This window comes from Mesoplodon bidens, assembly GCF_964165515.1.
Source record: "Mesoplodon bidens genome assembly, chromosome: 19".
Lineage (NCBI taxonomy): Eukaryota > Metazoa > Chordata > Mammalia > Artiodactyla > Ziphiidae > Mesoplodon > Mesoplodon bidens.
The window spans coordinates 54355094-54379004 of NC_138179.1; the positions used below are offsets into that span (position 1 = coordinate 54355094).

At 42.6% G+C, this 23911-nt stretch overlaps 1 protein-coding gene across 4 annotated transcripts; it reads right to left on the reverse strand.

Annotated features, from left to right (window-relative positions):
- Positions 1-1799: 1799 nt before the first annotated feature.
- On the reverse strand, positions 1800-23539 carry CBX1 (chromobox 1). Of its 4 annotated transcripts, XM_081220399.1 has the most exons (6): positions 23336-23539; positions 12645-12716; positions 7286-7462; positions 6632-6809; positions 5957-6051; positions 1800-3310 (listed from the first exon to the last, which is right to left on the reverse strand). In XM_081220399.1, exons 3-6 carry the CDS (start codon positions 7423-7425, stop codon positions 3166-3168), a joined length of 558 nt encoding a protein of 185 aa, XP_081076525.1. In that variant the 5' UTR covers positions 7426-7462; positions 12645-12716; positions 23336-23539; the 3' UTR covers positions 1800-3165. The 4 variants fall into 4 exon arrangements, with proteins under 4 accessions (XP_081076525.1, XP_081076522.1, XP_081076523.1 ...); XM_081220396.1 differs by lacking the exon at positions 12645-12716 and having other exon boundaries at positions 23336-23465; XM_081220397.1 differs by lacking the exon at positions 12645-12716 and having other exon boundaries at positions 7286-7459; positions 23336-23408.
- Positions 23540-23911: the final 372 nt, after the last annotated feature.

Here is a 23911-nt window from a genome sequence, read left to right on the forward strand (position 1 = left end):
AGAACATCCTCATGATGTCGCGGGGAGAGGCCCAACTTGCGCATCAGATTAGTATGACTTGATCAGATAAATTTGTCTCAAACAGAACTCGGCTCCATACACAGTTCAGGATTTGGAGCCATTGCAGAAATTTGGATTTCAGAGTTTCAATTCCACCAAATTATTTTGGAGTAGCCATTTGTTCTAGCATTCCCCCCCTTTCTCTATGAGGAACATAATTACCTTGTAATACAGATTCCCAATGCCACAGGCCATAGACAAGATGTGCTGTGTACACATGGTCAAACACTAAACAGCCAAGGGTTAAAATCAAGTTGAGCTGAGTTCTGGAATGTGAGATTATACCGGAAAATAAGTACTTAAAAATCAACTATTAAAAATTACGTAAAATTGGTAGTCAAAACTTTCAAATGCCACTGGAAAGCAGAAACAATTACTCCTGAGCACCGTCAGTTGACAAGAGTGTTTATTTACTGTGTTAAGTTGAAACTCAGCTGAAGGCAGTGAAGGAACAAGGTGTTTTCTTTGACTGGCTTTGCCAGTGTAGGACAGCTGATAATGATTCTGTCACCAAATTAGTAAGCTCTTATTCTTTTGTAATGGTAACTAAGGTAACAATCTGTATCTCCTCAACTCCTGGGCTAGAGGTCTAATATGATGCAATTTTGTTGAAGGCATCTGACAAACATGTTTTTGTATTTCCTAAAGAAATGCTCTACGAATACTCTCTGAAAGCACACTTAAGATGTGTTGTGCCTACGTTTATTTTTTTCCCTGACATTTCTGCATGCATTTGTTGCTTCAACAATCACTTGAGAAAAATTTATCCTTAACCCTTGAATCTAGAAATGTGTGATAATTGGCTTTTAAAGATAACAAAATTGCGTATCTTCACTTCAACATGCATTATCAATTTCAGTGTCTACCATGGGGAAGAATGATGTAGTTTTAAAAGAGCTCAGGAATGCCAGCAGTGACAGTGAGAAAGGTTCCAAAGGTTAAGGCTAAAGCTGAATAGCAGCCCATCTTGGACAAGCACCAAGACTGAAGGCTAATTTCAGTGCATCTGATGATGGAGAACAGAACCAGATATGTCTGCCCACCCCAACTCTCTTAACTTAGCCACAGGCTGCTCTGCTGCTGCCGACTACAAGGACACACTCAGACCTCGGCAGAGGAAGACCTCTCCAGCTCCAGTTACATCTCCCTAAACTCCTAGGCGGCTTCTTGAAAAAAGTACATCTACACTCACTTTATTTGGAACAAACGCTTTGCACTAGTGCGTAGAGCTCAAATGATCTCAGTGGAAATCCTATTTCCCCTTTTATAACTGACAAGAATCTAGTCCCATTTTGGCTTATAGGCAGAAAATGATGTTAAGAAAATGGATGACATTTTAATTCACTGATCAAACACAGGGCCAATTCCTGAAAAGTTTGGAGAAGCTGACTTTAGCTACAGTCACACAAATCTATGAAATACCTGAGCCAGGATCTAAACCAAACCCAAAAACCTGTATCTCCAAACGTATCGTATTTTGGAAGTGCTATGCGGTCACAGAGTGCCGAACGGACTTGGAGCAGTAAGAAGACAGAATGACGCGACACTCTTTGTAATCTCTGTATCAATTATAAATGCTCAGTGTCAAAGAAAGATTCACACCAGACACTAGATTTTCAAGCCTGCAATATTTAAGAAATAAAACCATTCAAGTGTGGAAGTTGTTCCCAAAGAGGCTCAATCTATAAAATAATAAAAGGCAAGGAGTGTTTCTGGCAAGACAAGACAAAAATCAAGGATTATAAATCTATAGTTTTATTAAGACAAAACCTGACAGTGTTGGTATGAAGTTTAACATTTAAACAAAAGTTTTCACAGAAACCTAACACATGCCTAAAAAGATTTTACAACGGAGTTCTAGATGCAGGTCTAAATGATGTCAAGAACTGACGGATCTCGTGATTCAAGACAGCATTTTGGGTTTTAGTTAATTCTTAGGATTAAAAAAGTTTGTTTTGTTTTAAAGTGAACCACTGCCCCAGTACGAAAATTTAATCTCCTGAGACCAGGGCTTCAGAAATCGTTCAACTCTTGAAGTGACTCAGTGAACTTGTGCTGTCAGTGACTGAACCCTGCCACCAATGGTTTCAAAGTTCAAAGAACAGAGGCTCCAAGAGTTTCCCACCCTAAGAGCACCGGCCCTTGCCTTTCCCTACTCTCCCATCTCCTACACCACCCTCGGCCCTTCCCCCAATACTTCAGCCAGTGGCTTGGATGGAGAAGCTGATATTTATAACTTCAAAATTGGAAAAGAAAGGGTCTTCTTGTCGAGTTCAAGAATTAGCACCTCTAAGACAGAACGATCTGCCTGTGTGTACACTCCAATAAGACTTTTCCTCAACCAGTTTCCATCCCCCACATGGCAGCTTTGGTAACTTCTTAATTGGGAAGTTAAGAAGTTACCAAAGCTTAATGCTTTTTGGGAACAGCATTAAGCTCAGGCAGGGAACACCCTGGCTTCTAAGTTTCAGGCATTCACAGCTTTTAAACAGTCTCTCACAGTCCTCACTTAGGTCGCCAATGACATCTTTTGAAAAGATGAAATATCCTGGACACGGAACCAAATCATCATTAGTTGTTCTTTCCTTTCTTTCACCATTTTCCCCCAACAGGCCCCAAATTTTAACAAAAATGATCCTAACTCATCTCCCTTCTTTCCCACCCCGTCCCTCCCACCCCAAATAACACCAGAAATAGCCAAAAACTACATACATGCTACGCTGTAAAACTGCAGAGTGAACACTATTGGGAAGGAGGCTGGGGGCGGTGGAGATGCTCTCTGAAGATCCACAGTATCTTCTGCTTCCCCACAGCCCATTCTGCAAGGTCTGTCCTTCATAGAAGGCCCTTTGCTTTTCTCAGCAAAGTTCAGAATGGGTTGCCTTGAAACGCTGACCCTCCTTCCCCTCCACTGGGATGGGTGTGCAAACTATACAGCATGGAGCGGCTTTAAAGCACTTGGGCTGCTGTAGGGCACAGAAACTATACTGGCTCTTCAAAGGACATCTTCTCAAGCCCCCTCTACGGTGTCAAGACAAGTAGAACTCCTCCTTTCCCCACCTGAAACCCACAGTCAGATGTGACAGGGGCTGGTACTCAGGAGAGTTAATTCTTGTCATCTTTTTTGTCATCATCCTCCGAGGGGTAGGAATGCCACGTCAGCCTTTCCTCATAGAAGGATATGACAACCTGTGGGCACTTGACATTGGCTTCCTTGGCAGGGACCAGGTCAGCCTCATCAGAGTTCTTCCTGCAGAACAAAGCACAAAGAGACTTTGAGACCAGGTGCTAGTGGGCTCCTAACTTGGATCACCCAAGGGCTTGGGCTTTTAAAATATTAATTCCAGGCTTCCCTGGTGGCGCTGTGGTTAAGAATCCGCCTGCCAACGCAGGGGACACGGGTTCGTGCCCTGGTCCGGAAGATCCCACATGCTGCGGAGCAACTAAACCTGTGCGCCACAACTACTGAGCCTGCGAGCCACAACTACTGAGCCCGTATGCCACAAATACCGAAGCCCACGTGCCTAGAGCCCGTGCTCTGCAACAAGAGAAGCCACCACAATGAGAAGCCCGCACACCGCAACAAAGAGTAGCCCCTGCTCACCGCAACTAGAGAAAGCCCGCACGCAGCAATGAAGACCCAACACGGCCAAAAATAAGTTTTAAAAAAAATTTATAAAAAATAAATTAATAAAATATTAATTCCAGAAGGGCAGGCCAGGGAAGGATGATAATATGGTGTAAGCATCATTTACCAGCAGCTTTTAGCCAAGTAATATCCTCGGAGATCTTCTCCCATTGAAAATACCCTCTAGATATCTTTGTCAAAAGCTAACTCTGAACCCCCGGGAAAGGCCGCACACACACATACAAAAACATGACTCTCAGATTCTCTGAGGGAATAAGAGAGGCTACCATACTCTTCCAAAGCCATATCCCAGCTGCTAAAAGCCCACGGAGAGAGCTTGGCTTGGTAATAGGATTTAATACCATGTTGGATAGGATAATAAGATTTGATACCAATTTGGCACTGGCCAGAGCCAATGCAAGTGGACGCTTTCTTGCTTACTCATAATCATACTGTTTAACACTACCAAGTGCCATGCCCACACAGACAGGCCACAACTCCCAGGTGCTTTGAAATGGTGCTTCAAAACTGGGAGGTAGAAAATAAAGGGACTGTCACATAATTCTCCATATTTTTTCTGAACTTTAAAATGTTCTCAGAGATTGAAAACCACATACATATTACAAGGGACTTAGGGGTAAGCTCTATCTTCAGGTCATTGGGAACATCCTAGATGGAAGCAATAGCATAGGGCAGGCAGCAGATAGATGTATATGATGGGATCTCTGACGAGACACTACCCCAAACTTCCAGAACTCCAGCAACAGGTACACCAAAGCCACACAGCCCCACGGAACCAGGGAAGAGTAAGCCAGTAAGGTATGATTTTGAACAACAGACAAGGGAATGGGAAGGAAAAGGAGTACAACAGTATGGGAACCTGAAGCAGGCTGCCCCTTGTTGACAATTCAACAACAGCCTTTGAAGTAAGAGTTCAGTCTTTTCACTGCACAGAAAAATAGCTACTTTGGGAAATGAACAAGTATCTCCATCCTCCAGGAAAATCACTTTAAAGTGAACTTGGTTTAATAATCAACATCCAATCTTATCTTAACTTGCAGAGTTACATTCAGCTATCATCTTTACAAACTAGTGAGTGAACCAAAGGAATGTAGTGTCAAGCAATAAGGAGGTGCTACCATTACTCAGACTGGTCACATGCAGCCAGAGAAAGTGTATTCTAGTTGGATTGAATAAGTCCTGGTATTAATTCCTTTCCTCCATATGCAGCACCTTAAAAATGAACTTTTCTCCTACAGGCTAGCAATAAATAAGCTAAAAGAAGGTCAGATTCAGTAAACACCTAGGGAATGCATGGGAAAAAAAAATAGAGGTTTAGCCGGTTGTGCCATAGGCTTTCAGTGTTCAAGTTAGGCCTCTCCTGCCACCTTCTAAAGGAGAGGAATTAGTACAGATATGAACTTCCGAGAAGGTTCTAGACTGACAAAAGGGCAAAGCCCCTAGAATGCTGCCTTCTTTGGCACCGGCTTAGGATTATTCACTCCTAATTTATATTTTAAGGACAATGATTGAGCTCCACTTTGGGGGGGTGGCGAGAACAAGCACTTCCAACAAGCAAGAAAAAGGGAAGAAAGCCTTCCTTTTGGACAGAGAATAGAGAAATTATAGAGAATTTTGGGTTAATTACAGTTCTTAAGATTCTCAAGACAACTGCTTTCATTAAGCTGTTTCATGGAGTACTACCACCACTGGTATTTATACTTATAATGGAAAAAAGGAGGCTTCTCTCTATGCTTAGTATAGTAAAGGGGCCTTGCTGACCCCTGCTGGCAGATACTGCAGTTGTAGAATCTGCACAAACTGGAAAGGATCTAACAGTCAAGGACAAAGGAAGAGCTACAGAAATTCCTTCCTAACCCTGAGAAGTTAACAGAATTTCTAGACTGGGGCCGGCCCGATCTTTATTAAGGAGGTGGTGGAAGGGGAGGGCGGTCCAATCACATTTCTTTTTTTCCCCCTTTATTTACATAAGTGAAATGTGATTCCTCCCCATACCCTCTGTACTCCAGATTGTCTCCCACCTCCTAAAAAAAAATGGGCAAAGATCTGAGAATCCTAAGGGCCCCTACCTGTAACTCACGAGTCCAGGTTGGCAGTCAGGCCGAGGGTCACTATCGAAGGACTATGCCATCTTAAAGATTTCACACCTGGGCGACTGGAATTTTGAAGGTCCAGCTCTTTTCCTCTGGCATGGAACAGATGTGGAGAAGAAAAAAAACAACCACACAGAGCCACTGGCAGACTCACCATTTCATCAGGAACATGAGTTCTCCACTGGAGTCTGTAGCTCCAATAATCCGCTCTGGTTCCAAACCCCGGGCAAAGCCTCGTGGCTTTTCTGACTGTAAAAACCACAGAGATGGAACAATTTTAACTATATGGGACTGTTATCCGGACTGGAGCAACTCCTGTTTCTCTGACAATGTTATCAAACCCTTTTGCCAATATTTCACCAAATCTTTGGCTCTAAGTCACAAGCCTTTTAGAATCCTTCTGAGTGATTATTCCACCAAGTTTTGAAGTGCTTGAGGTTTCCCCGTATGCAAAAAAGGACCCAAATCTCAAGCAAAATAAATGTTCACAACTGTTCTTCACCCTCAAAAGGTACCTACTTTACGGTATCGAATAGATGAAAACCTGTAATGATTAGAACACTGACAGCCGTCTCCTCACAGGAATGAATCCCCTTGCACTTATTGTTCTTGAACCTCACATGAAATAAGAGTAGATCATGTGGCTTCATGAGATTGAGCCCTCAAACATTTTTAAAGCATTAGCCTATCTAACATTCCAAAAGGACTGAGAGCCAGCTGCTGAGATCTAAGGAGCAGCAGAACAAAAGTGCTTAAATTACCTGGCTTTCAGCTGCTTTGACAGCGGCATGGATTCTAGGTGAGTAAACATTCTTACTTCGAGCCTTACCTCTTCTTTCTTCTTCTTTGGTTTGCTCTCCTCCCCCTTATCTTCCGAATCAGAATCGGCTTTGCGCTTGCCTCCCTCTGATTTATCTGTCTCGTGTGCTGTTTTCTGTGACTGCAGGAACTCAGCGATGAGGTCGGGGCAATCCAGGTTTTCTTCTGGCTCCCACGTGTTGTCCTCACTGAAACCAGAGGCACACGAGTCACACTTCCCACTCCAAGCTAGCACACTCACACTAAGGAGACACACAGGAGGACAAACGCTGGTGTCCTTGGAACAGAGGAGTTCATGATAAAATATAACTGGCTTCTGTCCAAGACCAAGAACTTGACAAAGGTGACATTTCTTGGGAGGCGGTAGGGGGCTTTGTAGTACAAATTGAAAGCTTAGAAACTTGCCTCCTTCAAAAGAAAGTTACTCTCTCTTTGCAAACTTGGATCAATGTAAAGCCACACACAAAACTGCTCATCAGAAATCAGTCTTGCACGATAGCACTTTGTACATGTAGGTCATTTTCCTAATTAAACTATAAGCCATGAAGGCCAGGCCTGAGTCACAACGTACCCGTCAGAGCACCCTGGGTCATGCACATTACCAGTCTCCGGAGAAATAGTTGGTGACCAAATGAATGGATTTTGCTGGGTCAGTGAAACTTACTCTGAGAACCCCTTCCACTTCAGGAGGTACTCCACTTTGCCCTTCACCACTCGACGGTCAAGAACTTTCTCCACCACATATTCTTCTTCCTCTTCTTCTAGCACCTCCTCCACTTTCTTCTTGTTTTGTTTCTTCCCCATAGTGCCCGCCAGCTTTCTGGTATAAAGGGTGACGCTGCTAAAAGGAAATAAAAAGGACATTAGGGTACACTCTTCTTAGGAGAATATTTGGATAAGAAAACCAGGGACCTCATAGATGATTTGAATAGTGCACGCTTGGGACTTCCCTGGTGGTCCAGTGGTAAAGAATCCGCCTTCCAATGCAGGGGACATGGGTTCGATCCCTGGTCAGGGGACTAAGATCCCACATGCCATGGGGCCACCAAGCCCATGTGCCACAACTACTGAGCTCGTGCGCCTCAGTTAGAGAGCCTGCGTGCCACAAGCTACAGAGCCCACATGCCCTGGAGCCTGAGTGCCGCAACTAGAGACAAAACCCGCACGCCAGAACTAGAAAGAAGTCTGTGCGCTGCAACGAAGAGCCTGCATGCCGCAACTAAGACCCAGTGCAGCCAAAAATAATAAAATAAATAAGAAATAAATCTTAAAATAGTGCATTCTGCTTCAATAAATGTTATGCCTATTCATCTTCAATACCCAAGAGTTTTCTATGTTCAGCTAGAAAGTTAGTTTTCTAAAACAGCCCCAACTAATCTCACAGCAAAACTTCTTTATTCTTGCATATCCACTTAAAATTTTTATACCCATTCCTCCTAAGTTAAAAAAGCTCCCAATACCCCTTCACTTATGGTATCTAAAATATTACATTAATTTGAAAAAAAAGCAATCCTCCTAAAAATAAGGTCTATACATCAAACCTATATACATATAATCCTCTGATCCATACTTTCTCCTAATTCTCTGAATGTTTTTCAATTTCATCACAGTATTGGACTTGGATTTTTACTAAGGGAAATGGCTTGTCCTATTTATTAAACATCTAGTTTAATTTTCCCTTCTGTATATGCATATATAATATAAGCAATTCTGCATTGTTAAACACAATCTCTTTTGAGTCCCCTTAAGGTTCTTTATGTAGTCTTTTCTGAATGCCACCATTAATTTATAATTCTCAAGTTTCTTGTGAACTTTTTATTCTACTTTTTATTTCTAAGGCTGAGAAGGATTAATAAAAATGCCAGAATGACCATGGAATTTTCTAAACGAATTTGGAAATAAGTGGGGGAAAAAAGGTGGGTATCACAGATAACAGAACCTGAATTTATTCTTTTGTAAAATATATCATCAGGCTGGGTAACCTCTAAGGGTTTTTCCAGTGCTAAAATTCCAGTCCCCTGTAAATCTATTTTCTTTAGTCCTTCATACAACTCTTGACTGTTGGTAAGCATAAAGCCTTATGACTACAAATGTGTCAGTAGGTGGCGCCATAAGATATCTATACAACAAAATTGATCTACAAAACTGGCTGCAATCTACAAATTGATAGATACATCAGCTGCCCAGAAGGAAATACAAAGAATCAAGAGTATGGCAGATGATCAAAGACAAGAAAGTAGTTACTACCGTTTCATGTTTGAATTTAAGGCAATGCTAATTGGGGTTTAAACTGGTTATTCCTAGCATCCTCGGGAAAAGGAGTCAGTGAAAGTAGGCTCTTCTAAATAGTTTTAAATTGGCACGTGTAGACAGAACGTATTTTAGAAAGAGTTCATCTATAGACTATATGAAATATAACAAACCTTTAATAAAAGTCGGGATCATCAATATGAATCAGTTATAGTATCTACAGATGCTTATTTAGGTTTATATTCTGAGATGTTCTCATGTCTGCATATATGAGCAATGCTGACTTACTGAAACAACAAACATTTGTTTGGCTACTAGAAAATTTTGCATTGCTGGAGACTGGACATTCAAGAGAGTAAGTAATGGTCCCTGTCTTCCTGAAACCTCATGTCTGGTAAGAAAAAAATATAGATACCTCTTCCACTAAAGGTATTCTGAACTTTTGCTGAGTGGCACACACACACACACACACACACACACAAAGTTTTCTGAGATGCTTTCAGTGCGGCCTAAGGCAACACCCAATGCCCCTGTCCACACAGTTCAAAACACACATCTGCGCTAAGACTGTTCCTCTCCATTTACATACCAAAGATTCTGCTTTCCTTCCCTCCCCAACCCATCTTTTAGTGCCATGAGTTTTCCTTTTCTTGTTACTGAACAGACTAATCAGTGTATTGAATGTCACCTTTTGCTAATTATTGGCTAGCTTCATTGCACCTCTGATTCAGAGCCTGTTGCTTCTTCCTGGAGGGAGATACTTTCAGGTTTTCAGAATTCTGATTGCCATGACAAGTGTTATTTTATAAGGAAAGGAAAAAAAAATCTAATTTTTCTTTTGGAAAATGCAGTAGTGTTTGCTCCGAAGAACAAGTGCTACTCCTTGCTTGCTTCCTTTCACTGTCAGTTGAAGGGGTGGCAAGATTCATGCATCAGTTAATGTGCAAAGAAAAATAAACTGACAATCACCTTTCAATAACAGAGGGTACCACAACTCCCTACATTAGTTTGGACTCAGAAATTGGAAGCTACTCCCTTTCTCAACAGACAGAAAGAAAACAACGGGTTACAGACAACCCCAAACCAGTAACTGTCCCCTAAGAACCCCTCTCCCAAGTAATTAAATTTAAGAAAGTAAAGGAAAGGCAGTCTTATCACTCTGGCTTCAGAATTCAGAGATATTGAAGGCTCTGTGTTATCTACATTAATAGCTACATCTGTCTTACAAAAAGAAATAACACTGAATCCTGCCCATCTGATCCTGTTACTACAAAACAAAAAGGTAGGGACAGCTTCTAGCTCATCTCTAGCTACTGCAGGCCTCCCCTCCCTTTATCATTAGCATGGCCTCAAAGAGAAAGAGTCATAGCATTAGAATATAATCCTTTAGGTTAGGTAAAGAAAACCCCCAAATAGGGAAATCTAGAGTGAGACCACTTGATTTTCATCTTTACTCACTTAAATTCGTTGTCCTAAGAGCAACTCAAATGAGAAGTGAAGAATGTAGAAAACACACTTCCATTTCTCCCTTGAGTTTTCTTAACTGGCTCATCCCAGCATTTATCTCCAGGGATTGGATTCTCTTTATATTGGAGACTCTCAGCCAGGCTTCCCAGTGTGAGTTTTTTCCTTATTTATAGGTACTTCTCTGGGGTCCTGAATAAACCATTTGTCAAAATCAGTAGAGAAGTGGATTAAATACACAACCCACTCTTCCTACAGAATCTATTGATAGCACCTTCAGACAAGCCAAGAGCTCCCTTAAATATTATGACAGGCCAATTATTTGCATATAGTTTCCAAATCGATTAAGAGAGACCACCTCTCCCTGAATATGGCAATCTCCAAATACCAGCAGTGACAACTGGAAGGAGGGCTTTCAACTGGAATTGCTTGGCAAGGATATTCAAAGTAACTCAGATCAGCCAAGTAGCACAACGGGAAAATGCCTTTAGTCAATGCTATTTGCCACTCTCCCTAAATATCCTGGCAACCAAATTATGGCATAAGAAGTGCCATAATCATTGAACAAAGGGTCAAGATATATACTAGAACATCACAAGATGTATGTACACAAGGGCGAACAGTTCTAAATTAACTCAGAAATCTTAGGGACTTCCCTGGTGGTCCAGTGGTTAAGACTCCGCGCTCTCTATGCAAGGGGGCCTGGGTTGGATACCTGGTCGGGGAGCTAAGATCCCACATACCGCAATGAATCCCATGCGCCTCAACTACTGAGCCCACGTGCCACAACTAGAGAAGCCCTTGCACTGCAACGAAGACCCAGCGCAGCCTAAATAAATAAAAAGATTAAAAAAGAATCCTTGGACAAGTCTTCTTAAGGGGGCTTCCCTGGTGGCTCAGTGGTTAAGAATCCGCCTGCCAATGCAGGGGATATGGGTTCGAGCCCTGGTCTGGGAAGATCCCACGTGCCGCGGAGCAGCTAAGCCTGTGCGCCACAACTACTGAAGCCCGCATGCCTAGAGCCCGTGCTCCGCAACGAGAAGCCACTGCAATGAGAAGCCTGCGCACCGCAACAAAGAGTAGCCCCACTCACTGCAACTAGAGGAAGCCTGCACACAGCAACAAAGACCCAACGCAGCCAAAAAAAAAAAAAAAAAAAAAAAGTCTTCTTAAGGCTCATCACGATGTTTCAGACAAAAAAACCTTAACCTAGTTAAGCTGCTACAATTTTTACCTAAATATTTACCGGGTCTGCCACATTATAAGATGCCTAGAAAAATAATACGTTAGATTTGTATTGCACTTTACAGTTTACAAAGTGCTACCATGTTATCTCATTTGATCTTTGAAACAATCCTATAAAATAAGCCATTCAGATGTTATTGACACCTCAGAGATAACACAATAAATTTACATGGAATAAATCTTCTAAGGTCACACAATTAACAAAAACTACAGCACTTCAGTAGGGACATCTCCTAGCAGGGCTGGGCTAATGGCCCTGTTGCACACACAGAACTAGGAGCTAGCTACGCACTTACAGGGGAAATTTCCCTCCAGCCTGTACGAGGAAAGGACTGAAAGGTCTGCCTTTAGTCCTCTCTACAATTTGTCATCAGTAAATAAAGAAGTGCGGATGATGATTTTCTTTCAAAAAAGACCTTGGAATATGTATAGGTGTTTAAAAACCAATGATTTTTCATTGGTTACTGGAATATGGAAGGTATACATTGTTAATTAAATCAGCAGGCAGTGACAAAGCTTTGGTTTTTAGGGCCCCAGCAGTCTTCTCAGTCTTTTATTTTTTTATTTTTATTTTTATTTTTTTTGTGGAACGCGGGCCTCTCACTGTTGCGGCCTCTCCTGTTGCGGAGCACAGGCTCCAGACGCGCAGGCTCAGCGGCCATGGCTCATGGGCCCAGCCACTGCGCGGCATGTGGGATCTTCCCGGACCGGGGCACGAACCCGCGTCCCCTGCATCGGCAGGCGGACTCTCAACCACTGCACCACCAGGGAAGCCCAACTTCTCAGTCTTTTAAATTGACAAGCGCTAGATGGTGCAGAAGTTTTGAATTTTTGTAGCCTAGCAAGTAGGCTACAGAGAACTACTGAGAAAATGCCAATTTTAAGAACCCCCAATTCTTCTATAGTGTCCCAATAAATCCAGGAATAGTGTAAATCTGAAGCAAGAGTCATGAACTCATAGTTCTTTTAAGAGAAAAAAAGAGCACAGTGCAATTCTCCTGGATACCCCCTCCACTCCTACAGTTAGGAGCTAGAAAATGGAAAGGAGGAACAATGCTACTTGCAGGCAGAGGCGGTGAAGTATCGGACGCAGGATTAGGCATTCTGGTTTTGAATACAGGTATACCTCCAGACCCCTGCAATAAAACGAGACTCACAAATTTTCTGGTTTCCCAGTGCATATAAAACTGTACACTATATTGTAGTCTACTAAGCAATAATAGCATTATGTCTAAACAGGCAATATACATACCTTAAAGAATACTGTGAAAAATGCTAACCAACATGTGAACTTTCCGCAAGCCAACCTTTTTGCTAACGAAGGGAGGGTCTTGCCCTGATGTTGATGGCTGCAGCATGGTTAGGGTGGTGCGTCCTGAACGATGGGGTGGTTGTGACAGTGTGCACTACAACACGACAACAATGAAGGTCGCCACACCGACCGACTCGTCCGTTCACGAACTGATTTCTCTGGAGCATTCATGCTGTTTGATAACCCTTTACCCACAGAACTTCTTTCAAAATTGGAGTCAGTCCTCTCAAACCCTGCTGCTGCTTTATCAAATGAGTTTGTATAATATTCTAAGTCCTTTGTTCTCATTTCAACAGCCTTCACAGCATCTCCACCAAGAGTAGATTCTGTCTCAAGAAACCACGTTTTTGGCTCAACCATAAGAAGCAACTCACCTGTTGAAGTTTTATTATGAGATTGCAGCAATTCAGTCACTCTTCAGACTGCACTTTTAATTCTAGTTCTCTTGCTATTTCCACCACTTGTCTACTTCCTTCACTGAAGTCTTGAACCCCTCAAAGTCATCCATGAGGGCTGGGAATTAACTTCTTCCAAACTCCTGTTAGTGTTGATATTTTGACCTCTTCTGATGAATCACAAATGTTCTTAATGGCATCTAGAATGGTGAGTCCTTTCCAGCAGGTTTTCAATTTACTTTGCCCAGATCCATCAGAGGAATCACTATCTATGGCAGCTACAGCCTTACAAAATGTATTTCTTAAATAATGAGACTTGAAAGTCAAAATGACTCCTTGATCCACGGGCTGCAGAATGATGCTGTGTTTGCAGGCATGAAAACAACATTAACCTTGTACATCTCCATCAGAGCTCTTGGTGACCAACTGTTGTCAATGAGCAGTAATATTTTGAAAGGAATCTTTTTTTCTAAGCAGTAGGTCTCAACAGTGGGCATAAAATAATATAACTTTATTGTGTGCAGCAGCCCTTTTCACACCAAGTATTCGTTTTTCCATGTGAAGTAAGTTAAGATTTAAAATGATACAGTTATTGTCAAGGAGATGCATTGGGCAATAGAAAAAGCTGAAGAGAGTTTCTGTCGGAAACTGGAAGACAGAACAGTCTGGAAAAAAAGGACCACACGTTGCTAAGACCAAAAAAGGAGCTTGGAGACCATGCTGTAAACCATGTTGTCAACAGATGTGCTGTCATCCAGGCTTTGTTGTTCCATTTACAGAACACAGTCAGAGTAGATTTAGTAGATTTTAAGGGCCCTAAGATTTCTGGAATGGTAAATGAGTAGTGGCTTCAACTTAAAGTCACCAGCTGCATTAGCCCCTAACAAAAGAGTCAGCCTGTCCCTTGAAGCCAGGCATTGACTTCTCCTCTCTAGCTATGACAAAGTCCTAGATGGCATCTTCTTCCAATAGAAAGCTGTTTCGTCTACACTAAAAATCTGTCGTTTACTGTAGCCAACTTCATTAATTATTTTAGCTAGATCTTCTGGATAACTTGCTGTAGCTTCTACGTCAGCACTTGTTGCTTCACTTTGCACTTTTATGTTATGGAGATGGCTTCCCTCCTTAAATCTTATGAACCAACCTCTGCTGGCTTCAAACTTTTCTGCAGCTACCTTATCTCTTTAGGCTTTCATAGAACTGAAGAGAGTTAGGGCCTTCTCTGGATTAGACTTTGCCTTAAGGGAACGTTATGACCGGTTTAATCTTCTATCCAGGCCATTAAAACTTTCTACATATGAGCAAGAAGGCTGTTTTGTTTTCTTATCACTTATGTGTTCACCAGAGTAACACTTTTAATTTCCTTTAAAAACTTTTCCTTTGCATTCATAACTTAGCTAAGCAGTACCTACCTTTTGGCCTATCTCGGTTTTCAACATGCCTTCCTCATTAAACTTAATCGTTTCTAGATTCTGATTAAAGTGAGAGACACAACTTTTCCTTTCACTTGAACACTTAGAGGCCATTGCAGTGTTATTAAATGGCCTAATTTCAATATTCGTTATATCTCAAGGAATAGGGAGGCCTGAGGAAAGGGAGAGAAACTGGGGAACAGCTGGCAGATTTTCGCCATCTTACGTGGGCATGGTTTGTGGCACCCAAAAACAATTACAATAGTAATATCAAAGATCACTGATCACAGATCACTATAACAAATATAAGAGTAATGAAAAAGTCTGAAGTATTGCAAGAATTACCAAAGCGTGATACAGAGACATAAAGTGAGCAGATGTTGTTGGAAAAATGGCACTGATAGACTTACTCAACACAGGGTTGCCACAAACCTTCAATTTGTAAAAAATGCAGTATCTTCAAATAAAGTGAAGTGTAATAAAACAAGGTATGCCCGTGGTTGGTCCTAGTGAAAGGATATGAGAAGGATCTGAGAAGACAATGTGAGCATAGCTCCTGCTTGCCACCACATACGTGAATTATAAAGGGCTACCCCAGAACTTCCATACGGATTTCTTGCCAGCTTGTAAGGTCAAATTCCAGACGTTGAGGACAAGGTAACAGCTACAGCCCTCTGAAACAAACCAGTAGGCCTTTTTAGGTAAACACTAAGGTGAAACATTTAGAATGCTGGTCTGGTGAGATGACCATCTGTACTAAGAAAGAATTCACAGGAAAGCAGACCTTGAGTAGAGAACTTTCACCTACATGAGAATAAGAATCACCTATGGAGTTTATAAATACAGATGCCCAGATCCAGTGAATCAGAGTGTAGGGTGTGTGTATGTGCATTATTTAAAAAAATATTTTGTTTTTCTAATTGTAATATAATACATGTATTCACATTCAACTAAGGAATCAAAGTTCCCTGGCTCAAAACCTGTCAAAGCTGTTCTTCTATATGTAAACTGACCCAGATGTACATATGTGAAAATAGGTATTATAGTTCTATAATTTGCCTTTCAATATAATGTAATGCATCTCTGACATTGTTCCATAAAGGTCTCCATTCTTAAGCTGCATAGTATTCCATCTTGTATGGACACACCATACTCTAACCACCCACCTAATGATGAAAATTTGGGTTGTTTCCAATTTTTTATTATTGCAAACACTGTTGCTTTGACCATGGCACCTGCATCATTAAAAGCTCCTCAGGCGATCTGATGCACTCCTTGGATATAAGCCATTGCTGTAAGAGGATTGGCAGAAACTACACTCCTCAGGTGAAATCACACACATTATTGCAGACATAAATCAATTCTCATAGTTAGCTAAAAGGTAGGTGAACATTTTACTTTCTCCATAAAATTTAGAATAAGGCTGAACAGTAATAACTGATGTTCCTGAAAACAAAACCTCTACATCACATTCAACATCATTCACTCTAGACCTTTTTTGTACTAGCAGTGAAACTGGAAGAGCGCTGCCTGAAGGGTCCTCACAGTTCCTTTCACCAGAAGAAAGCTAGTATGAGCACCAGAAGCATGGTATCTTTGCTGTCCTTGACCTCTCAAAACTTTATGCTTACAGGTAGTTATATATATTTACTGCATAACCCAGTTTTCTCATCTGTAAAATTGGTGTAACAACTCTCATGGAATTCCTTTGAGGTGAGCTTTTATGACCTTCTGGCATTCATTATCTATTTACATATTTGCATATATGTCCTACTTCATTAGATTATTTAGTGCTTTAGGCGTAAGGATAACTCTCTGAAATCCAGTGCATTAGGAACTCTGAGAAAATACCATTTTTGTTCTATGTATATGGCTGAAATTCATGGCTAGGTTTTTCTTTATTTTCTTTTAAAAATTTATTTTGGCTGTGTTGGGTCTTCATTGCTGCGCACAGACTTTCTCTAGTTGTGGCAAGCGGGGGCTACTCTTCCTTGCGGTGCGTGGGCTTCTCATTGCGGTGGCTTCTCTTGTTGTGGGGCACGGGCTCTAGGCGCACAGGCTTCAGTAGTTGCAGCACGCAGGCTTAGTAGTTGCGGCATGTGGGCCCTAGAGCGCGCAGGCTCTAGAGCGCAGGCTCAGTAGTTGTGGAGCACGGGCGTAGTTGCTTCGTGGCATGTGGGATCTTCCCGGACCAGGGATCGAACCCGTGTCCCCTGCATTGGCAAGCAGATTCTTAACCACTGTGCCACCAGGGAAGTCCCCTGGCTAGGTTTTTCAAAACAGCAGAGCAGCTCCAGAACACACTCAAGAAGGACCCAGGTCTGACTGGTATGAATGACCAATAATTATAAAACAGAAACCAAGATCTCATTTCTGGAAGACTGAGATAGAAGAGCTGCCAGAAACAGAGAAATCACATTTCATATACCTAAAGTGTAGGAATTTCTTATGTTCTTCCTTTTATCTCACCCAGGCAGCAAAACAAAGTAAGAAAGCCCTTGTAGTAAATGGCAAAAGGAATCTATGTTCCTATGAAGACAGATAAGATAGGTGAGAAAAAGGAAGTAAATTCTGGACACAAACAATGGAAAATTTCAACAGAATTATTTGCAAAAGGAATTTTAAGATATCTGAAGGGGCTTCCCTGGTGGCGCAGTGGTTGAGAGTCCGCCTGCCGATGCAGGGGACACGGGTTCGTGCCCCGGTCCGGGAGGATCCCACGTGCTGCGGAGTGGCTGGGCCTGTGAGCCACGGCTGCTGGGCCTGCGTGTCCGGAGCCTGTGCTCCGCAACGGGAGAGGCCGCAACGGTGAGAGGCCCATGTACCGAAAAGGAAAAAGATATCTGAAGAACTACATAAATACCAAAGGTCAGTTTTAATGATTCATACAGTAAAGTTCTATAACAAACTTCAGAGGCTGTGATTTCAGGCTCTGATTTTACAGATATACTTTTAAAAAAGGCCAATCACCCAATTAAATGAATGGTCTTTCTAAGAATTCATATAGCCTTTACTGAGTTCCAGACAAAATTATGACATTCTTGATTTCTCCCCACTCAAACTCCATATCCAGTGTCTTACTATATCCTGTTGATTTTATATCTTAAATATCTTTTAATTTATACATTTGTCTAGTCCCACTACTATCATCCTATTCCAAGCAACCACCATCTCTTGCCTGAATAACTCCCAACCCAATTCATTCTCAATACTAGCCACTGATGTAAAAATGCAGACCTCTTCATACCATTATCCATGGGCATTTGAGCTGAAGACCCCTGCACCTAACCCCATCAATCACAATTACCTTGCCCTTTGCTCCATTCTTCACTTGACCAATTCCCTTAGCTAAAAAAATGTCATCATCAGAAGCTTCCCTGAAGCCCCAGACTAGGTTTAGGTTAACTCTTCCTGTGAACATGCTCCTACAGTATTCATTCATTTAACAATTATCTATTGGGTGCCTATTATGTGTGAGACACTAGACAAATAGGGTGAACAAGACAGACAAAAATCCCTGGTCTCTTAGAGTTTATATTCTAATGTGGACAAATGAGTCAGCATGAGTGGGACTGTATGCATGCATGCATGCGTGTGCAGAGTAGGGCACAGACAAGAAGCAAGAAAACATTAGTGATAAATGCTATAAAGAGAATATCTTCAGATTAAGTAACATTTAAACAGAGACCCAAATGACAAGGAGACAACTCGGCAAAATCAGAAAAACATACCAAATTTAAAGAATAGTGGGTTCAAAGTCCTAGGGTGAGAAGAGCTTGCTATATCTGAAGAACAGAAGTGTGGCCAGGTAGAAAGAGCTATATTGAGGGAGCAGCAGACAAGGACCAGATGATAATTACCGTGCATTTCACTCCCCACTTCATTCCTTCATCTAGCTCCTTTTTCCATTCCTTGTTTTCCTTACCCATCTTTTGCCTCTAGCTTAGGTTTAACACCTAGTCAGTTAATGGCTATAAAAATTTATAACTACAGCTCTACTAGCTCTTAATACCATCTATTAAAAAACCAGGGCCTCCCTGGTGGCGCAGTGGTTGAGAGTCCGCCTGCCGATGCAGGGGATGCGGGTTCGTGCCCCGGTCTGGGAGGATCCCATATGCCGCGGAGCGGCTGGGCCCGTGAGCCATGGCCGCTGGGCCTGCGCGTCCGGAGCCTGTGCTCCGCAGCGGGAGAGGCCACAACAGTGAGAGGCCCGCATACCGCAAAAAGAAAAAAAAAAAAAAAAAAAAAAAAACCAAATCAAATCAATAAGGATTTACTAAGAGCTTGGGTGGAATAAAGGGTGACCAAATTCATCCCAGCTAAAGCACTGAAAGCTTCTGAAAGTTCCACATAGCAAGATGTGGAACCCCCTCAGACCCAGGCAAATGGAACTGTTTGGCCAGGCTAGCAGCATATGCAGACTCACAGGAAATACAGGCTTTTGAAAATCCCACAAGGACTAGTAATAACAAAATAACTTTTATTGAATACTTAACACTTAATGCATAGAAAGGCACTTAATTCAATGCTCACGACATCTCTATTAAGCCCATTTCACAAACGAGGAAACTAAGGCTTACCAAAGCAAAGAAAAATTCCCCAAGTCCCCCCCTCAAGGGTAAGACACAGAGCCAGGACTGTACGATTAAAAACATGCCAAAAAGGTACAAATGCAATTGAAGTTCATTTCAGTAGAAGAAATGACAGGAGTATGCAGTAATTAGCAAAAGAAATGTAAGCAAGAAGAAGTAGCCACCAAAGCACTGCTGGGGCTTGGAAGAATAAATGGCTAGGGTGATTAGAAAGGTTTTGAAAAGCTGGGATTGAGGCAAGGTTCCAATAGCATTTGAAAAACTGGACTGGAGGGAGGCGATTTAGCCCAAGGAACTATTGTTAACAAAAGCAACCGAGGTAGACAGTGTGTAAACCAGTTTGGGTGGGAGTACACTGAATAGGAAAGTGGCAGGTAACTGCTAAAAAATTTTCTACAAAGTCTCCTCCTCCTTCCTTAAAAGAAAGGTCAAACTCCACAATGTACATCTAACACCCTTTAGATCCAACCATTCCATACTCCTACTTCTCTCACAAAACCTATTCTCCTGTCAAAACAGAAAAGTACAACCTGAACATATCCTGCACATTTCCTCCAGGCATGGATTTGCTCATTATTAAGAAGTGTGCTCCTGTCCAAGACTAGTAGTCAAAATCCTACCCCTCCTTCAAGAGCTAGCTCAAATGCTACTTCTTCCATGATGCTTACCCAACTTAGCTAAATATTATTTCTCTTTTTCTTGTGGTTCCCAAAGCATTTTGTTTCTATTTTTACTCAGACACTCAAAGGTAGGTCTGGACCCAGTGTAAGGTGTTGAACCCTATATGGGCAATAAGAATGGATGTCTCAGGTTCAGATAACCAGGGAACAGAAGCCCAAAGCTGTCAGCTTTCTAGGGAATGATGAGCAAATAAACTGGATCTGCAAAGAAGGAAGTATCCTTGCTGAGCATTAGCAGCTACATACCAGTCATCAAAAGGCAGGTGAAGGCATGTGTAGTATATTCAGTTTGCAGTCCTCCTAACTCATGTTTCTAAACTGCTTTTAGTTTGTTAGCTGTGGCTGTTTGTGAGGCAAATGCTTTCCAGATGGAAAACTTTACTGAGCAGAAAACAAGAACTTGTGCCACATACTGGGTGGGCAGGAGTTTCATTTTTAAAGAAATCCCTGTCCTCGAATTCCAGGATCTAGGACTAGAATACCAGTGTGTGAATAAAATTAGAATTTTATCTGAGACGTGTCCAGAAGTTTGGCTAACTCCTTTTCATGGTGCTGATAGAAATGAAACTATAGATATAGCTTGGGTTTAGAGACCATAGGGATCTGTAAATATTAGTAGAACACAGTGATACCTGAAGCAAATATTTTCGTTTAAAAAGAAATAAAAGTGATTAGAAAGCAAGACCAGAATAAGAGCAGAGACCAAAGGATTCACAGACAACAAAACAAAACCAGAGTACTGACACTAACTTCTCAAATACCATAGTTCTGTTAGGCCCTCAATGTGTTTGCTATTATTAAACAAAGGCACAATTTCACAGGCAAATTAGGCTGCCCCCTTTTGGTCAGTAAATCATAAAAGCTTAAAAGGCAGGAAAGATTTAACAAGTTCTTCAAATACTTACAGGATCAGAATTTGTCCTCATTCAAACAACTTCTCCAATTAACCGTGGAAAGGCTACTCAATTTTTCAGCAGACATCGCCATTGAGAAATACTTATTAACTCTATACAAAGGACACAAATGATTTTTCAAGATACTTATATAACAGAAAATATTCAAAGTACTATATAGCTTGCTGTTGAAACCCAGAACCCCAGAACCTGGGTCCTCTCCTAGTACTTGCCTAAGGTATTTAAAACTGCCACTTGCACAATCTGCATACCTTTTCTGTATTTAATACCAGGGTGAGTATATTAAAAACACAGGCTAAGACAAGCATGCCAAGGGCAACAGTTTTACTCTGCCTAATGTCATAGAACAAAAACAGGCAAATTGATTACATAAATGCACATTAGGCCATTCTACTAATAGGGGATTCTCAGAAAAGATCTCAAAGCCCTACCCATTCATTCAATAATATGAATGGTCAACTATGTGTCAGACACTTGAATGAACAAGAGGCATGGCCCCATCTTATATAGGCCATAAACTAGCCATTAGCCTCTTATTCCAAAAACTCTTCAGCGAAATAACCTATGATGCAAAAAAGCCATCAAATCTAATGCAAAATCTGTTATACCATGAGAGAGAGTATATGAAAAAGGAAGATTTCAATGGATAAACTACTAGAAAATGACAAAAATTCATCAAGTCTCTTTAAGTGGTGTGAATTCAAAAAGAAACATTTTCCTAGTCTCTAAAATGGGCACCAGAAGATATAATGGTTGCTTCCTTTCTTTAGATGATTATAAAAATATCAGTATCCTGTAGTCAAAATGCAGAAGGATAGGGTACCCTTACTTGGTCTCCTTTAATCAAGAAGCTAGAAACACCAAGCTACACAATATTTACATTTTTAGTGAAAAACAATTTAGGTTACAGCAGCCAATGAAGAAAATGGCACCAGAGGGAAAATTGGAAATGACTGAAGATTCTGAACTGCCTTGAAGCTTTATTAAGGTGTGGCCGATTCCAACACTGTGCACTTCAGTCGTATCACTTTCCATGTAAATATCTGTAAGCACCTTGGAACACTGGCACTAATTTCCCAATTGTATTCCTGCATCCATTCCAAAACCCTGGACCTTTAGAACTATTCCAAAATGGCGACCTGATTCTTAACACATTTGGGGAGGACAGTTTACCCCTGGCCATAGGTTCTAGTGTAACTGATCTTTTTGTAAATTCCACCTCAATTGAGCTCAACCAATACATGTCTGAATATAGCAACAATCCATGAAAAATCTTCATCTGAAGTTTTGGAAAAGGGGTAAAGTACTTACTGCTCCCTTCGCATTCAAATTTTCCAGCAAGGACAAGCTGGCTAAAACACTTAAGAGCCCAAGGGAAAAAACCCCTCACAATCTCATGAACTTTTCCACTTTCTCTCTCAACCTCCCACACCGTCTCATAATCTCTAAGTTAACTTCATTCCTGAAATATGAACTCATCTACACATTTCTACAATTTCACCGCAGTGAAATTGTGACCAGCAACAATCTCAGATAGAAACTTATGGAACTAATTATGAATCAAAGCAAGAGCTGCACTTGGACTTTTTAACTCCCTAAAGGAATCAAGGAGTGAAGGTAGTAGAAAACCTGGAAAAGGGAAAAAAGTGTGTTCCATCTTTTCTTCACACATTATTCTTACTGCCGACCAACAAGGAAGCAAGGGGTGGCCAGTTTCCCCCTTTTCTTCTTCACACATCACAGAAAATGCTCTCGGGACCTCCGCCCCACTTGCCCTGACAGCTTCTCCCCGCCCTCACCCCGCCCCCCAACCCGAGCCAAGCCAGGCAAATACTATCCCTCCTTCTAGCCCCTTCCTCGATTTATTCAACAGATCTCTTCCCCCAGTAGCACACTTTGAGCCGCCCGGCCCACCCTTACAATTTCCTCGAAGTTACCGTTCCCCAGCCCTGCAAGAGGAATTCCTCTGGCAGCCCCGGCTGGACCCACTATTCTCAGGTTACGTTTCTAAACCTCGGGTCTCGCAGTCGTCAACGCTCCCTACGCTTGTCCAAGCATCCAGGCTGCCCCGTCCGTCCCCTTCCCCATTTACCCAGTGTTTTCTCTCCAGCCCAATCCCGCAGCCGCCCACCCAACCCAAGGAGCATTGTCTTGGTCCACCCAGGCCCGAAGAGCGACCCGCAAGTGCTCGGCCCACTCAGAATCGCTTCAATTTCTGGCTCAGGAGACGCCGCCCCGCCCTCTCCATCCTTCTCGCGCCAGTCGTCCTACTCACTGCGCCCGGCGGAGGGTTCGGCGCGGGAAGGGCGCGGGGTTCGGACGCGCTCCCCGCTCCCGACCGCCGCCGCGAGCGCGCGGCCCCTAATCCAGGGCTCCCGCCGCCGCCGCCGCCGCCGCCGCCGCCGCCGCGCGCCTCCCCCCCGCTTCCCCGCCTCTAGCGGGCTCTTCACCTCAGAGCAGCGCCCACGAGCCCGAGAGGAATCGGTGCCGCGCTACTGACGCGTCTTGTCGGGCCGGCCAGGGGAGTGGCGACCAGAAAAGCAACAAGCCGGTTGACCGCGGTTGAGCCCCTCACTGAAGCGGCGTACCGCAGGCCCCGGCCAGCGGCCCTCCCCTCAGCCGAACAAAAGAGCCTCGCACTCTGCGCTGCCCGCCGCCCGCATCACGCAGGCGCGACGTCCCGCCGCACAGCGCTATGGGACTCGGAGTCCGTCCCAGACTACAAGACCCGGAGTGCTGCGCGCATTCCACGGCGCCACGCACAGTTTGCGAGGGTTTGGAGTTTTACTTAGTTCTTCAATAGCTAGTGCCGCCGAAGCGACTGCAGTTTAGAAAGCTGCAACCTCGAAAATTAAAACTTGTGGTTTTACAAGCGAGTCTGATGCTTGGTCTAAAGTATCAGCCACTTCTGGACAGTAGTTCACATCCTTGAAAATTTTGAATCTTATAACAGGTTTCTCGCCAGGTCTCTGTGAGGCTCCTACGCCTCGGCGTTGAGATTACAGTACTTCCCTTTCGAGGCCTTC